We start from the raw sequence: 13044 nt of genomic DNA on the forward strand, positions 1-13044 counted from the left end.
CGGGGCCCACGCGGAGACAAATAAAGACAAGGTTGCACACCGTCAGAATCTGTCGTGTGTTTTTCCTGCCGGCCGGGAGCGACACCGACAATTTCCTTTACACCATTTTCAAGGGACTATACTTACTGAAAACAATTAAATTGTGTTATACTTGATGCTCTCTGCCTAGATTTATGGTAAGGGTTAGCCTCCAAACTGACAGCTGTCATGTATTGAAAGCTTCAAAAGATTTCAGTATTGAACAACCTCTTTGATGTAAAATGGTCAACCAATACACACCCTTGATAGAGACAGAGATGTAGCTCAGTGGCAGACCATTTGCCTAGCATGTAGAAAGCCCTGGGTTCAATATACAGTACCAAAAAGAAAGTTACAACAAAATATGCACACACAAAACAAGTCCAAAGGCCAAGTGTTTGCTTTAGGACCTTGGATCTTGCTACTACTTCTGTCTTTAATGCTCTTCCTCCAGTATGGCTGTGGTTCATTTTCAGATTGAAGCTCAAGTATCAGGTTCTCAGAAAAGCCTTCCCTGATCATTGGAGCTAAAGCACAATTACCCACCTCACTTTTTGTACTTTCTTTCCTTTTTTGACTTCGCTATGAAAGATGTTCTATTTTCAGTTCCTTGGTTTCTCGTTCCTCTGAGTTGTTGAACCCATGATGAGCTATGACCTCTGGAAGGTTTCTGTCATATTCAGAGCAGTCATAGGGTTTCTCTCCTATGTGAATTCGCTGGTGTACAGTGAGTTTAGACTTCTCTCTGAAGGCTCTGCTACACTGATCACATTTGTAGGGTTTCTCTCCTGTATGAGTTCTTTGATGTATAATAAGATAGGATTTTTGGGAGAAAGCTTTTTCACATACATTACACTCATAGGGTTTCTCTCCTGTGTGAACTCTTTGATGTATAATGAGATATGATTTCTGGAAGAATGCTTTATCGCATTCATTGCATTCATAGGATTTCTCAAATTTTTCTCCTGTGTGAGATCTCTGATGTAGCATGAGATATGACTTTCGAGAGAAGACTTTTCCACATACAGAACATCCATCAGTTTTTTCTCCTGTATGAATTTTCTGATGAGCACTGAGGCTCAGTTTCAGGGTGAAGGCTCTCCCACAGTCTGGACACACATATGGTTTCTCTCCTGTATGAATTCGTTGATGTCTGCGCAGTGTTGATTTTTCTCTGAAAGCTTTGCCACATTCATTGCACTCAAAAGGTTTCTCCCCTGTGTGTGTTCTCTGGTGCACACTGAGATGTGCCTTTTGGTTGAAGGATCTCCCACACTCTGAACACTCATAAGGTTTCTCTCCTGTGTGCGTCCTCTGGTGTATGATGAGCTTTGTCTTCTCTCGAAAGGCTTTGCCACACTCATTGCACAAATATGGTTTCTCTCCTGTATGAGTTCTTTGATGTATATTCAGGGTTGATTTCTCTCTGAAGTATTTGCCACAATCGTTGCATTCAAAAGGTTTCTCCCCAGTGTGTGTTCTCTGATGTACACTGAGATGTGCTTTCTGGTTGAAGGTTTTCTCACAATCTGAACATTTATAGGGCTTCTCTCCCTTATGAGTTCTTCGGTGTATGATTAGCTTTGTCTTTTCTTGGAAGGCTTTGCCACACTCAGCACACACGTATGGTTTTTCACCTGTATGAGTTCTTTGATGTATATGTAGTGTGGATTCCTCTCTGAATGATTTGCCACACTCATTACAGGCAAAGAGTTTGTCTCCTGTGTGCATGGTCTGGTGTATACTGAGGTGTGTGGTCTTGTCAAATGTGTCTCTGAATTCTGTACATTCATAAGGCTTTTCTCCAATGTGAGTGATCTGATGAACAATAAGGAGTGAATTTGTACTGAGGGTTAGTCTGCACTCGGGACATTCATAGGTTTTCTCACTAGCCTGAGTCATATCATGCTGAACAAAGTTATTACTATAATTTGTCCCATACATATTATAGTCATGAGGTTTCATTCCATTATTAATCTCATGCTTGCCATGAATTAATAAGTTTCCACATCCATTACATTCATAACATTGCTGAGCTGCAAAGCTGAGATTATTAGGACCAAGTAGGTCCAGATTATCCTTAAAAGTTTTATTGCATGAGTCATTTATATAGGGTGTATGTCCTGAAGGAACTACCCATGTGCTCTGAGGAAGTGTGTTGACAAATCCATCATGTTTGTGACCTCCTTCCTTAGCCACATATTTCTTCTCATCAATGGATATACCTTGCCTCAGGTATCTGTTTTGGTTTTCCTGGTGCCTCTCCAGCTGGTCTTCGGCTTGCCCATCATCTAGAAAGAAAAGTGATAAACCATACTATGTGTACACCTTTGTCAGAAGCAGGCCTCTGATAGGCTGATGTTTAAGTCTAGCCACTAGTCAGAAAGAAATTCCAAATACATAGCTTTACTACACTCAGTGCTTGAGGGGAAGAAAAAAAACCAAGTTGATCTAATAAGCATTGGAACAGGAAAGTAACAATAAATGTAAGTGACTTGACTGTTTAAGAAAAATAGCTTCAAATTGGAGAGAGAAATTAAAAATAGGTTTAGGGGATCATGACTAGGAAAAGGACACTGAAGGAGGAAGGAGAAATTAGAATGCAAAGAGCTTTGAAGAAAGACTGAAAACAATTAAAGTAACCACAAGAAGAAGAGGACAAGGCCAAAATATAGTTCTTCACCATCTTATTCCAAGACTACCATGAGATAATAATTTAAAAAACTAACAATTTGGAGTTAGCAACCATAGTATATATCCTTTAGGAAGATGTTTCTGAGCTTCCCAAGATGATAAGCTCTACAGACCCTCCAGGGTCTTATTCCCTTCATCCCCCATCTCTCATTTCTTACCTGTACAATTTAAATTTGGAATTTCTTTCTTTATGATCCCAAGGACTCCCTGCTCCAAAGAGGCAATCACATCTGGCTTGGTAAGAGGAAACCCTGTAATGGAAAATGATACAAGACTTGGGCACCTCTGTGTGGCCTTTAGGGCTTCAAATAATTAGAAAGGTACATTTTAATGTGGGTAAATTTCACATGAAAATACAAACACCTTTTACAGTTTAAGAGGGGATAAAAATCTTTAATCCCTACAACCTGAGGTCAAAGCATTGAAGTACATCAGAGATGGTAAGTTATTATACTGGAACACTGTAAATTACTCAAGGAAGCCATCCTCACCCAGAGAGACAAGATGGCTATAATTCTCTAGCATGACATCTCTGTATAGGGTCCTCTGAGCAGGGTCCAGCCGATTCCACTCCTCCTGCGTGAAGTCCACAGCCACATCCTCGAATGACACTGATCCCTGTAATTGCATACTTTTGTTCAATCACTTTGACAGAGAGTAAAGTGATGGTATTTTCCCTAAAATGTTAATTTTCATTTTAGTGATTTTCAAATCAACACATAATAACTGCACATATTTATGGGGTACAGTAATGTTTAATACATGTAACATGTAGTGTTCAAGTCAGAGTAATTAAAATGATGATTTTTTTAGATAAAGGGAACTTTCTTCAGAGAGAATCCACTGTTTCATTTCAAAAGAGCATTTTTTTCAGAGGCTAGAGATATAGAACAGTGACAGGGTGCCTGCCTAGTATGTGCAAGGTCCTCGGTTTCATCTCCAGCACCACAAAAAGCTTTCTCTAAGATATTTTCTATAGCTATAAAGCAAAGGACTTTTACACTATAGAAACTATAAAGAACTTCTATAATAAATAAATAGATAATACAACAGAAAAAGTAGAAAGAAGGTTTTGAATACTTAACCAAAAAAGGATATTCAAATGGTTAAAAAACATGAGAAAAGGTATTCAACATCATTAGTCATCAAAGAAATACATACCAACAGAATGGCTAAAATGAAGACCAATAACCTAAAAGTTTTCAGGGATATGTAGCAACTAGAATTCTCATACTTTGTCAGTCAGAGTAAAATGCTACAGTTGTTGAGGAAAACTTGGGTGAATCTACTAAAGCTGAAAATACTCCTAACCTAGGACTAGAAACTCCACTCTTAGGTATATATCCAATGGAAATGCATACCTATGTTCACCAAGACATGAATCAGAAAATTCATACAAGTATTATTTTTAATAGCCAAAATGGAAATATCCAACTGCAGTGGCACAGATGAGTGACTGTGACATATTTATACAACAGAATAGGACAGTCATGGAAAGAGAACAAATAACTGATGCATAAAGTAATAAGAATGGATCTTAAAAACATTATGATAGGGTGGGGATGTAGCTCCCTGGTAGAATGCTTGGCTGGCATGTGAGACTCACTGGGTTCAATCCCTAGTAACACCCCCTCCCAAAGAAAGTAAATATAATGAATAAAAGAAGCCAGACACCCAAAATAATAATGTATGGTCATATTTATCTGGCATTTAATAACACGCTAAAGATAGCTCCAGCGACAGAAATCAGAAAGTAATTACTGGTAATTTACAAGACAGTGACTGAAAAATGTCATGAAGTTTCTGGCAGTGTGTCATCTCCTCCTTTTTAAACCAGGTACTGGGTATACAGGTATCTTTAATTTCCTGAAATTCATAGAACTGTATACTTTGTCCATTTTTCTCTGTATTATGCTTCAATAAATCTACTCCAATGGATTTTTATGTTATATTTCTACAAAAGGTTTGTTTAAAAGGACTGGAGATATGGCTTTGTAGTAGAGCACTTTCCTAGCATGTGCAAGGCCCTAGGTATAACCCCCAGCAATGCAAAAGAAAAAATATTTAAAACTCAAAGAAAAAAGAATAGTATATGTAAAAAGAAATTTACAAAAGAAATATAAAAAGCTTAAAAAAATGCTCAACCACCTGGATAATTAAATGAGGGTTTTTGTTTTTGTTTTGCAGAACTCCAGATGGAAACCAAGGCTTTGACCGTGTTAGGCAAGCACTCTACTGCTGAGCTACATACCTATCCTTTATTTTAGTTATTGAAACAGGATCTCACTATGTTGCCCATGTTGGCCTCAAATTCACAATCCTCCTGCCTCAGTCCCCTAAGGAGCTGGGACTACAGGTGTATACCAGCATGGTCAGCTAAAAAAATGAGATATTTTCAACTATCAACTAGTAAGGTTTAAAACTATGACAAGATTAGTCCAAAGGGAAATTTCATTCATTCATAGAAGTGTCAACTTGTACTAATATCTTGAAAGCAAGTCTAATTGTCTATGCAAGTGCAAAATAAGACCACCTTGTGAGCCAGACATCCTAGAAATGTCTGCCACTGTACACAAGATGAATGACAAAGAGATCACTGCCACACTGTAACAGAAATTGCACAAAGTCCTTCAACATGGAGCTGATTAATGAATCAATATGCACACATAAAAGAGAAAAATGTATCTGTTAACAATGAGCTAGGAATAGAGCTCAGTGGTAGAGCACTTGCCTAGCATGTGTGAGGCTCTGAATTCCATTCCTAGCATTACAACAAAATAAAACCCTAGAGCTGGTGTATAGCTCAGTAGTAGAGTGCTTGCATACCATGCTCAACACCCTATATTCCATCTCCAGAACTACACACATAGAAAAATAACTCTATGTACTGATATTGAAACATCTATCAACATGTCCTCATTGAGTAGGACCATCCCAGCTGTACCAGTGATCACCTGTGGGATGCCACTTGTTTATCTACTTTGGGACTTAGATCCTGCTCTGTACTCCTTCATAGGAGTAGTATGAAAATTGAAGCGTGGCTATGTATGTAGAGTACTTAGTATAATGCCAGGCATAGTGCAATCTCACTACATGTTAGTCCCTGCTCCGCTATTTCTCTTGTCACCATCGTCATTTGTATTATCACTATTGTTACTACTACAGATGAGTATTCCTCATTCGAAAAGCTTGGGACTAAGAAACTCTGGATTTGCAAATTTTTTTTCAGATTTTGGACATACTGAGATATCTTAGGGATAAAATGTGTGTGTGTACATGCACAAGCATGCATGTTTGAGGTGCTGGGATGGAACTCAAGCCTTTGTGAATGTGAGAAAAATGCTCTATACTGAGCTACACTCTCGGTTCCTAAAACCCAAGTCTAAACACGAAATGCATTTTTGCTAACTATATATTTATAAGTATGTGTAAACATAAAGAACAAGTACAGAAAGTGCTGTACAGTCAGAAATTAACCAAATTCATCATATAATTGGTTATATGGAATGAGTGGTAATATGAGACCATGAGATGGTTTCTCTTTTTAGACTGCTTATTCCTTGAAAATTTCAATTTTTAGTGCTACTCCTATATCATTTCTGTAGGAAAAGAAAAATATGATGAAACCATATAGATTTTTTAAATAAGAGCAAAAGAAGCCGGGTATGGTGGCACACACCTGTAATCCCAGCACACAGGAGGCTGAGGCAGGAGGATCACCGCAAGTTTGAGGGCAGCCTGGGCTACATAGTGAGTTCAAGGCCAGCCTGAACTACACGATGAGACCCTGTCTCAAAAAAAAAAAAAAAAAAAAGACAGAAAGAAAGAAAGAGAAAGAACTGAAAATGGTTGAGGAAATCATGAATTCTGAACCTAAAAAGGAAAATAACAACCCTACCCTATATGTTTTTCAGGCTGCAGTAAAATTCCAGATGAGGAAAAGAATATATTGGAAAACTATTTGAAGGGCACATGGTTTACTGATTCTTCCTGACAACCAAGCCCAGCCAGACCAGAAAAGAGCCCTATATGCAGATTTGGCTTTGGCTTCCTGAAAAGTCACATCCCTTTAGTTTTGCTCTGGCAAGACACTTTTGGGTGACATGAAGACATATTTTAAGTCATGGCAAAGAAATCCTAGTCCAGTATTTGTTACAAGATTGCTGATGGGGTACTTGGCTGACCTGTTGGAGATCTGTGTGATGAATATCAGAAAATTTTTGCTCTTCTATGAAAGTGATTCACTTTCTCTATATGTGCGATAAATAAAACAAGTGAGTGTGTTTCTTTTCCTTTATGTTGTGACTTCTAGGAAGCTCTGAAAAGTAACTGTAGCTCAACATAAGTATATAAAATTCTATGATCATATATATATATGTATATATATATATATATATCTTTCAATTTTGCCCTGGTCTTGTTCTGCTTTCTTAATCCTAACTTTTTATTTGTTTATACATATGCATCTTATGGTACAAATAACACAATAATTAATATCAAACTCATATACAATGAATGTGCCAGGCATTGTTCTAAGTACATATTAACTGATCCTCACAACTGTACAAGGTAAGTATTAGTATCAGTATGTATAACATTATCATCATCATCATTATCATTCCCATTTTGCAGTTAGGGAAACTAAGGCACAGAGAGGTTAGATGGTATGCCTAAGCTCAGAAAGCTGTTAAGAGCAGTTTAACTTCAGAGTCTGTGGCCTTAACCACTGTGCATTATTGTTTCCTTGCTTCTACTTATCCTAACATGGGTAGGAGGGAGGGGGAGAAGCAAGTAAGAACTTACCCGGAACTTAGTCATGTCTGACTGTTGTGAAGAGAACGCAAAGGCCTAAAAAGGCAGAGCTGTTGATAGGGAGGAGGAGAAAAGAGGAGAGCTGCGGATGGCAAGGAATACCCAGATTGAAAGTTCACCAAATCACCAGGCCAGAAATCCACAAATGCCAGCTGGTAAAATGGCCACTCTATAGCTAAGAAAAAAGGGAAAGGACATTTGTTTTCCCCTCAGCTCCCCATCACTCAACAGCACAGTCCTATCATGGACCTCATAGGCCATCCAACAATCAACACCACAGATTCCGTATCACTGACTCCGGACCTTCCATCACACACTCCACGAGCTCCCATTGCTTACACTACAAATCCCACCACTCACTCACTCCGCAGACCCTCTCATCATATGCCCCAAACACTCCCATCATTCATCCCACAGTCCCTCCCATCGCTGACTCCCTGTACCCCATCACTCATTCCACAGATCTCCCATCACCCCCTTTAGAGCCCCCCTCCCGACTCTCATTACTCATCTGAGAGCCCCTTCCCATGTACTCACTGAGTGAATTCGCCTCTATACAGAGTCCGCATTCGCCCGTGTCACTCCGTCCGTCCTCAGAGTACAGATCTCTTACTTCTGCTCGCAGTAACTCTGCTCTCCACCCATTGCTCTAATCTTAAAATTCGAATTCTTATTCTGGCAAAGTCGCCTTGGTGCTTCCGAAATCAGTCATAACTTCGCTAATAGCCACTTTTTCGTCCTTAACCCCGCCTTGGTTACTGTCACGCACTATACTTGCTCATGCGCAGTAGCCCTTCCTGAATCCATCGGTGCTAGTAGCCAAAATTATTTTGATTACCACAATGATTGTACTTGGCTGGCAAGAAAGACGGCCACACCAATAAGCCAGTTGTCAAGGAAGCAGACATCTTTATAGCCTTTACTATTCGGTACAGCGGAGAAAATGCGCCTCATAAAGTTTGAACGAGATGAGATTTTGGGAAGAATTTGAAAAGTTGGTGATAAGAGTGGAACCCTTTGTGCAAAAAGCAGGTTACTCACAGGACGAGTTACGTGCGGCTTTAAAAAAAATTAGAGCACAGCCCTCTCTCCGTGTGAATACACCACTGCGAAGATGGGGGGGGGGAGCAGGAATGTTACTGTCCTCTCTGGGAAATATTACCTAAAAGAAGGGGATCAGAGCGGCGACTAATACATTCTCTTGCAGATCAAGAGAATGTGGAGATCGGGAGATGTGGAGATGGTAGTGCTCTTTAGGAAATAGCACTAAGGAGAATTGTGCTGGCTTGAAGGAAAATCAGGTTGGTACAGTCCGATGTGGAAGATACCACTAGTGCAGATGTCGCGATAGCCGGGGTGGTACAAGTCTGTGCTCAAAGAAAGAGAACTGAAGAAAGTGAGGCCGGTAAAAACAGGTAAAGAGAAAATCAGAGACAGAATGTCCGGGAAAAGGGACCCTGGCGAGATAAGAGCTTAGTCAAAGACTAGGGCAGAATGGACACAGATCTGACAATGAATCCGCCATACCCATCTTCCAAAGACCCCGAGATTGAGAGACTTGGGAAGGCCCAAATGCCAGGGTGCTATTCTCACCTGGCCAAACCCAGGACCTGCTGGACGCCTGGAGACATGAAGAGGAGAGAGGCACGTTTCTGGTTCTGGATTTCAAACTCCCTACTCCAATTCATCACACGCTATCCCTTGACCATGTGAAAGACAAAATGCACGGGACAATTCAGGAGATGCGAGGAACACCCTAAAGACCAAAAAAAAAAAAAAAAAAAAAGACCTGGGATTCCATAGCGTGAACAAAGGAGTCATCCTTGAGTAATAAAGAATGGGCAGAGGGCTTATTTCAGAATGTGCAAAAGCATTGGAATTGTTATGGTCTGGTATCCCCTTCCCAAAAGTGTGTTGAACCCTTAACTTGCAATGTAGCTATCAATGGGAGATATGTATGATTAGATGAGGCCATGAGGAAAAGCCCTGGTCCAATGGAATAGGTGCCCTAATAAGAAGAGACACTCGAGAGTTTGCTCATTCTCCATTTGCCCAAAACTATAAGTCAAATGAAGACATACCAAGAAGGCATCTGTCTGCGGGCCAGAAAGACAGTCTTCACCAGAAACCAAATCAGCTGACACATTGATCTCAGGCTTTTTAACCTCCAAACTGTGGGAAGTAAATTTCCTAATATTTAAGCCACCCAATCTCTGCTATTTTGTTATAACAGCCAAAACTGAGACAGGAACTCGTGATATTAGCACTTTGCTGAAACACAAAGGAGAGAAGGGTTGTCCAAAATTATCACTGCTTTCCAAGAGCACGGGACTATCACCTCCATTTAAGCTTACTCGGCTCCTCATGACTCTTATTCCTTCTCACCATACCAATCATTCAAATCCATTCTCTTCTACTGTGCCCCAAGTATTCCTTCTTTCAATAACACTATTATTCACTTCCATCCACTCTACTTCATGGCCACTATTCATATATAATCTATCATATATGAAAACTTTTGGGGAGCGGAGGATGTAACTGAGTGATAGAGCATTTGTCTAACATGTGGGTTTGAGTCCCTGCACAGGCAAAAAAAAAAAATCACTGTGGTAAAATTTACTACTTTATTTTAAATCATACTATTCTTTATCATATAATACATTCACAGTATTGTACAGTTATATCTACTGTTTTGTTCCACATCATCTTTATCACCCCAAAAAGAAACTCCTGGAGCTCCAGTGGCACAATGGATTAGTGCGCCATACTTATAGAAAAAGAGACTCCAAAGCCATTAAGTAACCATTTCCCAGTCCCTCCTGCTTCCAGCTCCTAGCTACTATTTACTCTTCTTTCTGTCACTGGATTTGCCTATTACGGAAATTTCATATACATAGAATCATACACTCAAGTCTTTTGTATCTTCACTTAACATAATGTCTTTGTCTTGATCCATTTTGTGCTGCTATAAAAGAACACTGCAAACTGGGTAATTCATAAACAATAGAAGTTTCTTTAGCTCTGGAGGCTGGAAAGTTCAAAAGTTTGGCCCCAGAATCTTTCCAGACTTTTCATGCTATATGATAATGTGGCAGATGCACAAGCAAGCACACTCAAGATATAAGAGAAATCAGGAAACTTTATCCTTTTTTTATATCAGGAACCACTCCTGGAATAACTATTTCCTCAATGAAAGCATTAGTTCATTCATGAAGACTCTGCTATCATGACAAACCCTTAAAAGTCCCACCTATTAATACTGTCATGATGGTAATTATATTTCAACACAAGTTTGGGAATGAACATTAAAACCAGAGCAATCTTCAAAGATTACCCAGGTGACAGCAATTATCAATATTTAATTCCTTTTATGACTGGATAATTTTCCATTATGTGAAGAAACTACCTTTAGTTTGTCCATTTTCAGTTAATAGACATGTGGATTGTTTGTGCCTTTTGGCTATTATGAACAGTGTTGCTAAGACTATTCATACACAAGTTTTTCTTTAAACACTTGTTTTGAGGTCAAGTTTATACCTAGAAGTATAATAGCTGGATCATATAGTACATCAGCATTTAACATTTTTTCTGTTTTTAAATTTTATTTAAAGAAAGACTAAACAAAACAGAAAATAGGTAGAAATAATACCTACAGTCAGAGAAAAAATAAACAGTAAGAAATCAATAGTCGATGATTACAGATTGTCCTCTTATACATAGTTATTCAAGATACTAAAGTGGAACATATAAAGTAGGGATTCAAACAGTGAGATTGCAACCAATTCTGTTCCACTATTAAACAAAAACTTAGGAATATGGTTATCAATCCTTTATACTTAAACATACATGCAGTTATCCATATCTTCAATTATGCTGAGATTGAACAAACCCAAGCAGGCTAATATCACTCTGAACAAAGAATAATACTATTGCTGGGTTTCACATTATGACACTCCAGGATGAGCACTGAGTACTTTAGTGTCTCTTTTTCTTCAAAGTATTTGTTCATTTCATCGTGTGTCATAAGATCAGTTCTCATAAACTGTTTATAGATTCTACACATGCATGAGTCTTAACACGTATTTCTATCTTTTCTATATTAGAGGGAGAAATAAATCAAAGCAAGAAAATCCTCGAGCTCCAGTGGCACACATATTCCTATAAAACAAATGAAAAAACATATTCCTATAAACACATGAAATGAAAAAAACATATAAGACCATTGTACAAAGAGTTCTACCATGGTTCCTGTGTTGTCTCTTGTTATCTTCAATAGAATTGGCTATTTCATCAGACATAGTTAATTGAATATATCAGTGCATAACATTATTAATAAAAACACAACTTTGTATATAGTATAGAACTTCAAAAGCACGCAGTTATCAAACCAGAATGTGTATCGTAGAGTCTTGTCATCTTCACTGTAGTTGCCTATAATCTCAGACTTGATACTGTCAATCGTATCAGTTTTGAATGAAATCTGTTGATACCAAAAAAGCAATCAAACCATATTTAACTAAGATCAGTCATGATAAAACAGTATAAGTCATACAGGGCTTCAGATTAAGATAACAGGAACTTAAAGATGATTACTGTGCTATATCCTGATGTTTTAAGGATATCTGTCTGTGTCCTCAAATGTAATGCGAGTAGACAAACCAGGACAGAATAAAATCTATCAGTAAATAAGAAAAAATAGAATAAAGTCTATCTAAGTAGAGTGGTGGGACTAATGTGGGTTTTAAATCCTGAAACACTATTAACAATATCTTCTGCCATCTTTTTTTAAGACTCTCTCTCCCTCCCCTTTCACTTCCCCAGGGTACACCATGCATTTTTGGGTCTGACCAAGACCCTTGTTTTAAATTGGGGGAAGGGGCACCTGCTATTTGCCTAACTGTTTCCGAAACTTCTCTCTCCTGGACTTGATCTCTAATTGTATTCCTTTACCTATTAAAGCCTGCCTTTCCAACCTATCCACAAATACTGGTTTGGTTGCCCCTATTACTCTCTGGTTCCCTGCCACATAGAGCATTGATCTCTCACATTTGATTTTCAGACCATGTGCTCTTTTTCATGTTAATTACATTTCCTATAAATAGCATCTCAGTGGACCCTGCCTCCTGATCTACTCATGTGGTTCTTTTTTTTTAATTTAGTGTATCAAGGCCATCCATATTAGAGATTATAACCAACCTTCTCTGCCTCATTTCTGTTATGCTCTTTTTTTGCCATCAGTTGTCTGCTTATCTTCTTCATTCTATTTTCTGCTCCATTCACTGAGGCCTCTCTGCCACTGTTCCTGGAATCCTAGTACTTTTCTCTCTCTCTAGAATGTCCTGCAGTATTCTCTGTAGACTTGCATTGGTGGTTGCGAATTTCCCAAGTTCCTCTTTGTCTTTGAAGCGTCTTGTTTCTCTGTTAATTTCTAGAGACAGTTTAGCAGGGTTTATCAATCTGGGATGGAGGTTATTTTCTTTCAAGGCTTAGAATATTTCATTCCAGGCTCTTCTTGACTTG

At 38.7% G+C, this 13044-nt stretch overlaps 1 protein-coding gene across 4 annotated transcripts; it reads right to left on the reverse strand.

Annotated features, from left to right (window-relative positions):
• Positions 1-42: 42 nt before the first annotated feature.
• LOC100728759 (zinc finger protein 260-like) lies at positions 43-8748 on the reverse strand. 4 transcript variants are annotated; one of them, XM_013144301.3, is made up of 5 exons: positions 8062-8748; positions 7516-7699; positions 3204-3330; positions 2871-2963; positions 43-2309 (listed from the first exon to the last, which is right to left on the reverse strand). In XM_013144301.3, exons 2-5 carry the CDS (start codon positions 7528-7530, stop codon positions 601-603), a joined length of 1944 nt encoding a protein of 647 aa, XP_012999755.1. In that variant the 5' UTR covers positions 7531-7699; positions 8062-8748; the 3' UTR covers positions 43-600. The 4 variants fall into 4 exon arrangements, with proteins under 4 accessions (XP_012999755.1, XP_063101859.1, XP_012999756.1 ...); XM_063245789.1 differs by lacking the exon at positions 8062-8748 and adding an exon at positions 6392-6499 and having other exon boundaries at positions 7516-7685; XM_013144302.3 differs by lacking the exon at positions 7516-7699.
• Between the last annotated feature and the right edge of the window lie 4296 nt (positions 8749-13044).

Source organism: Cavia porcellus, unplaced genomic scaffold (genome assembly GCF_034190915.1).
Source record: "Cavia porcellus strain 051 isolate PalLab524CR breed Dunkin Hartley unplaced genomic scaffold, mCavPor4.1 scaffold_3, whole genome shotgun sequence".
NCBI classification, from domain to species: domain Eukaryota; kingdom Metazoa; phylum Chordata; class Mammalia; order Rodentia; family Caviidae; genus Cavia; species Cavia porcellus.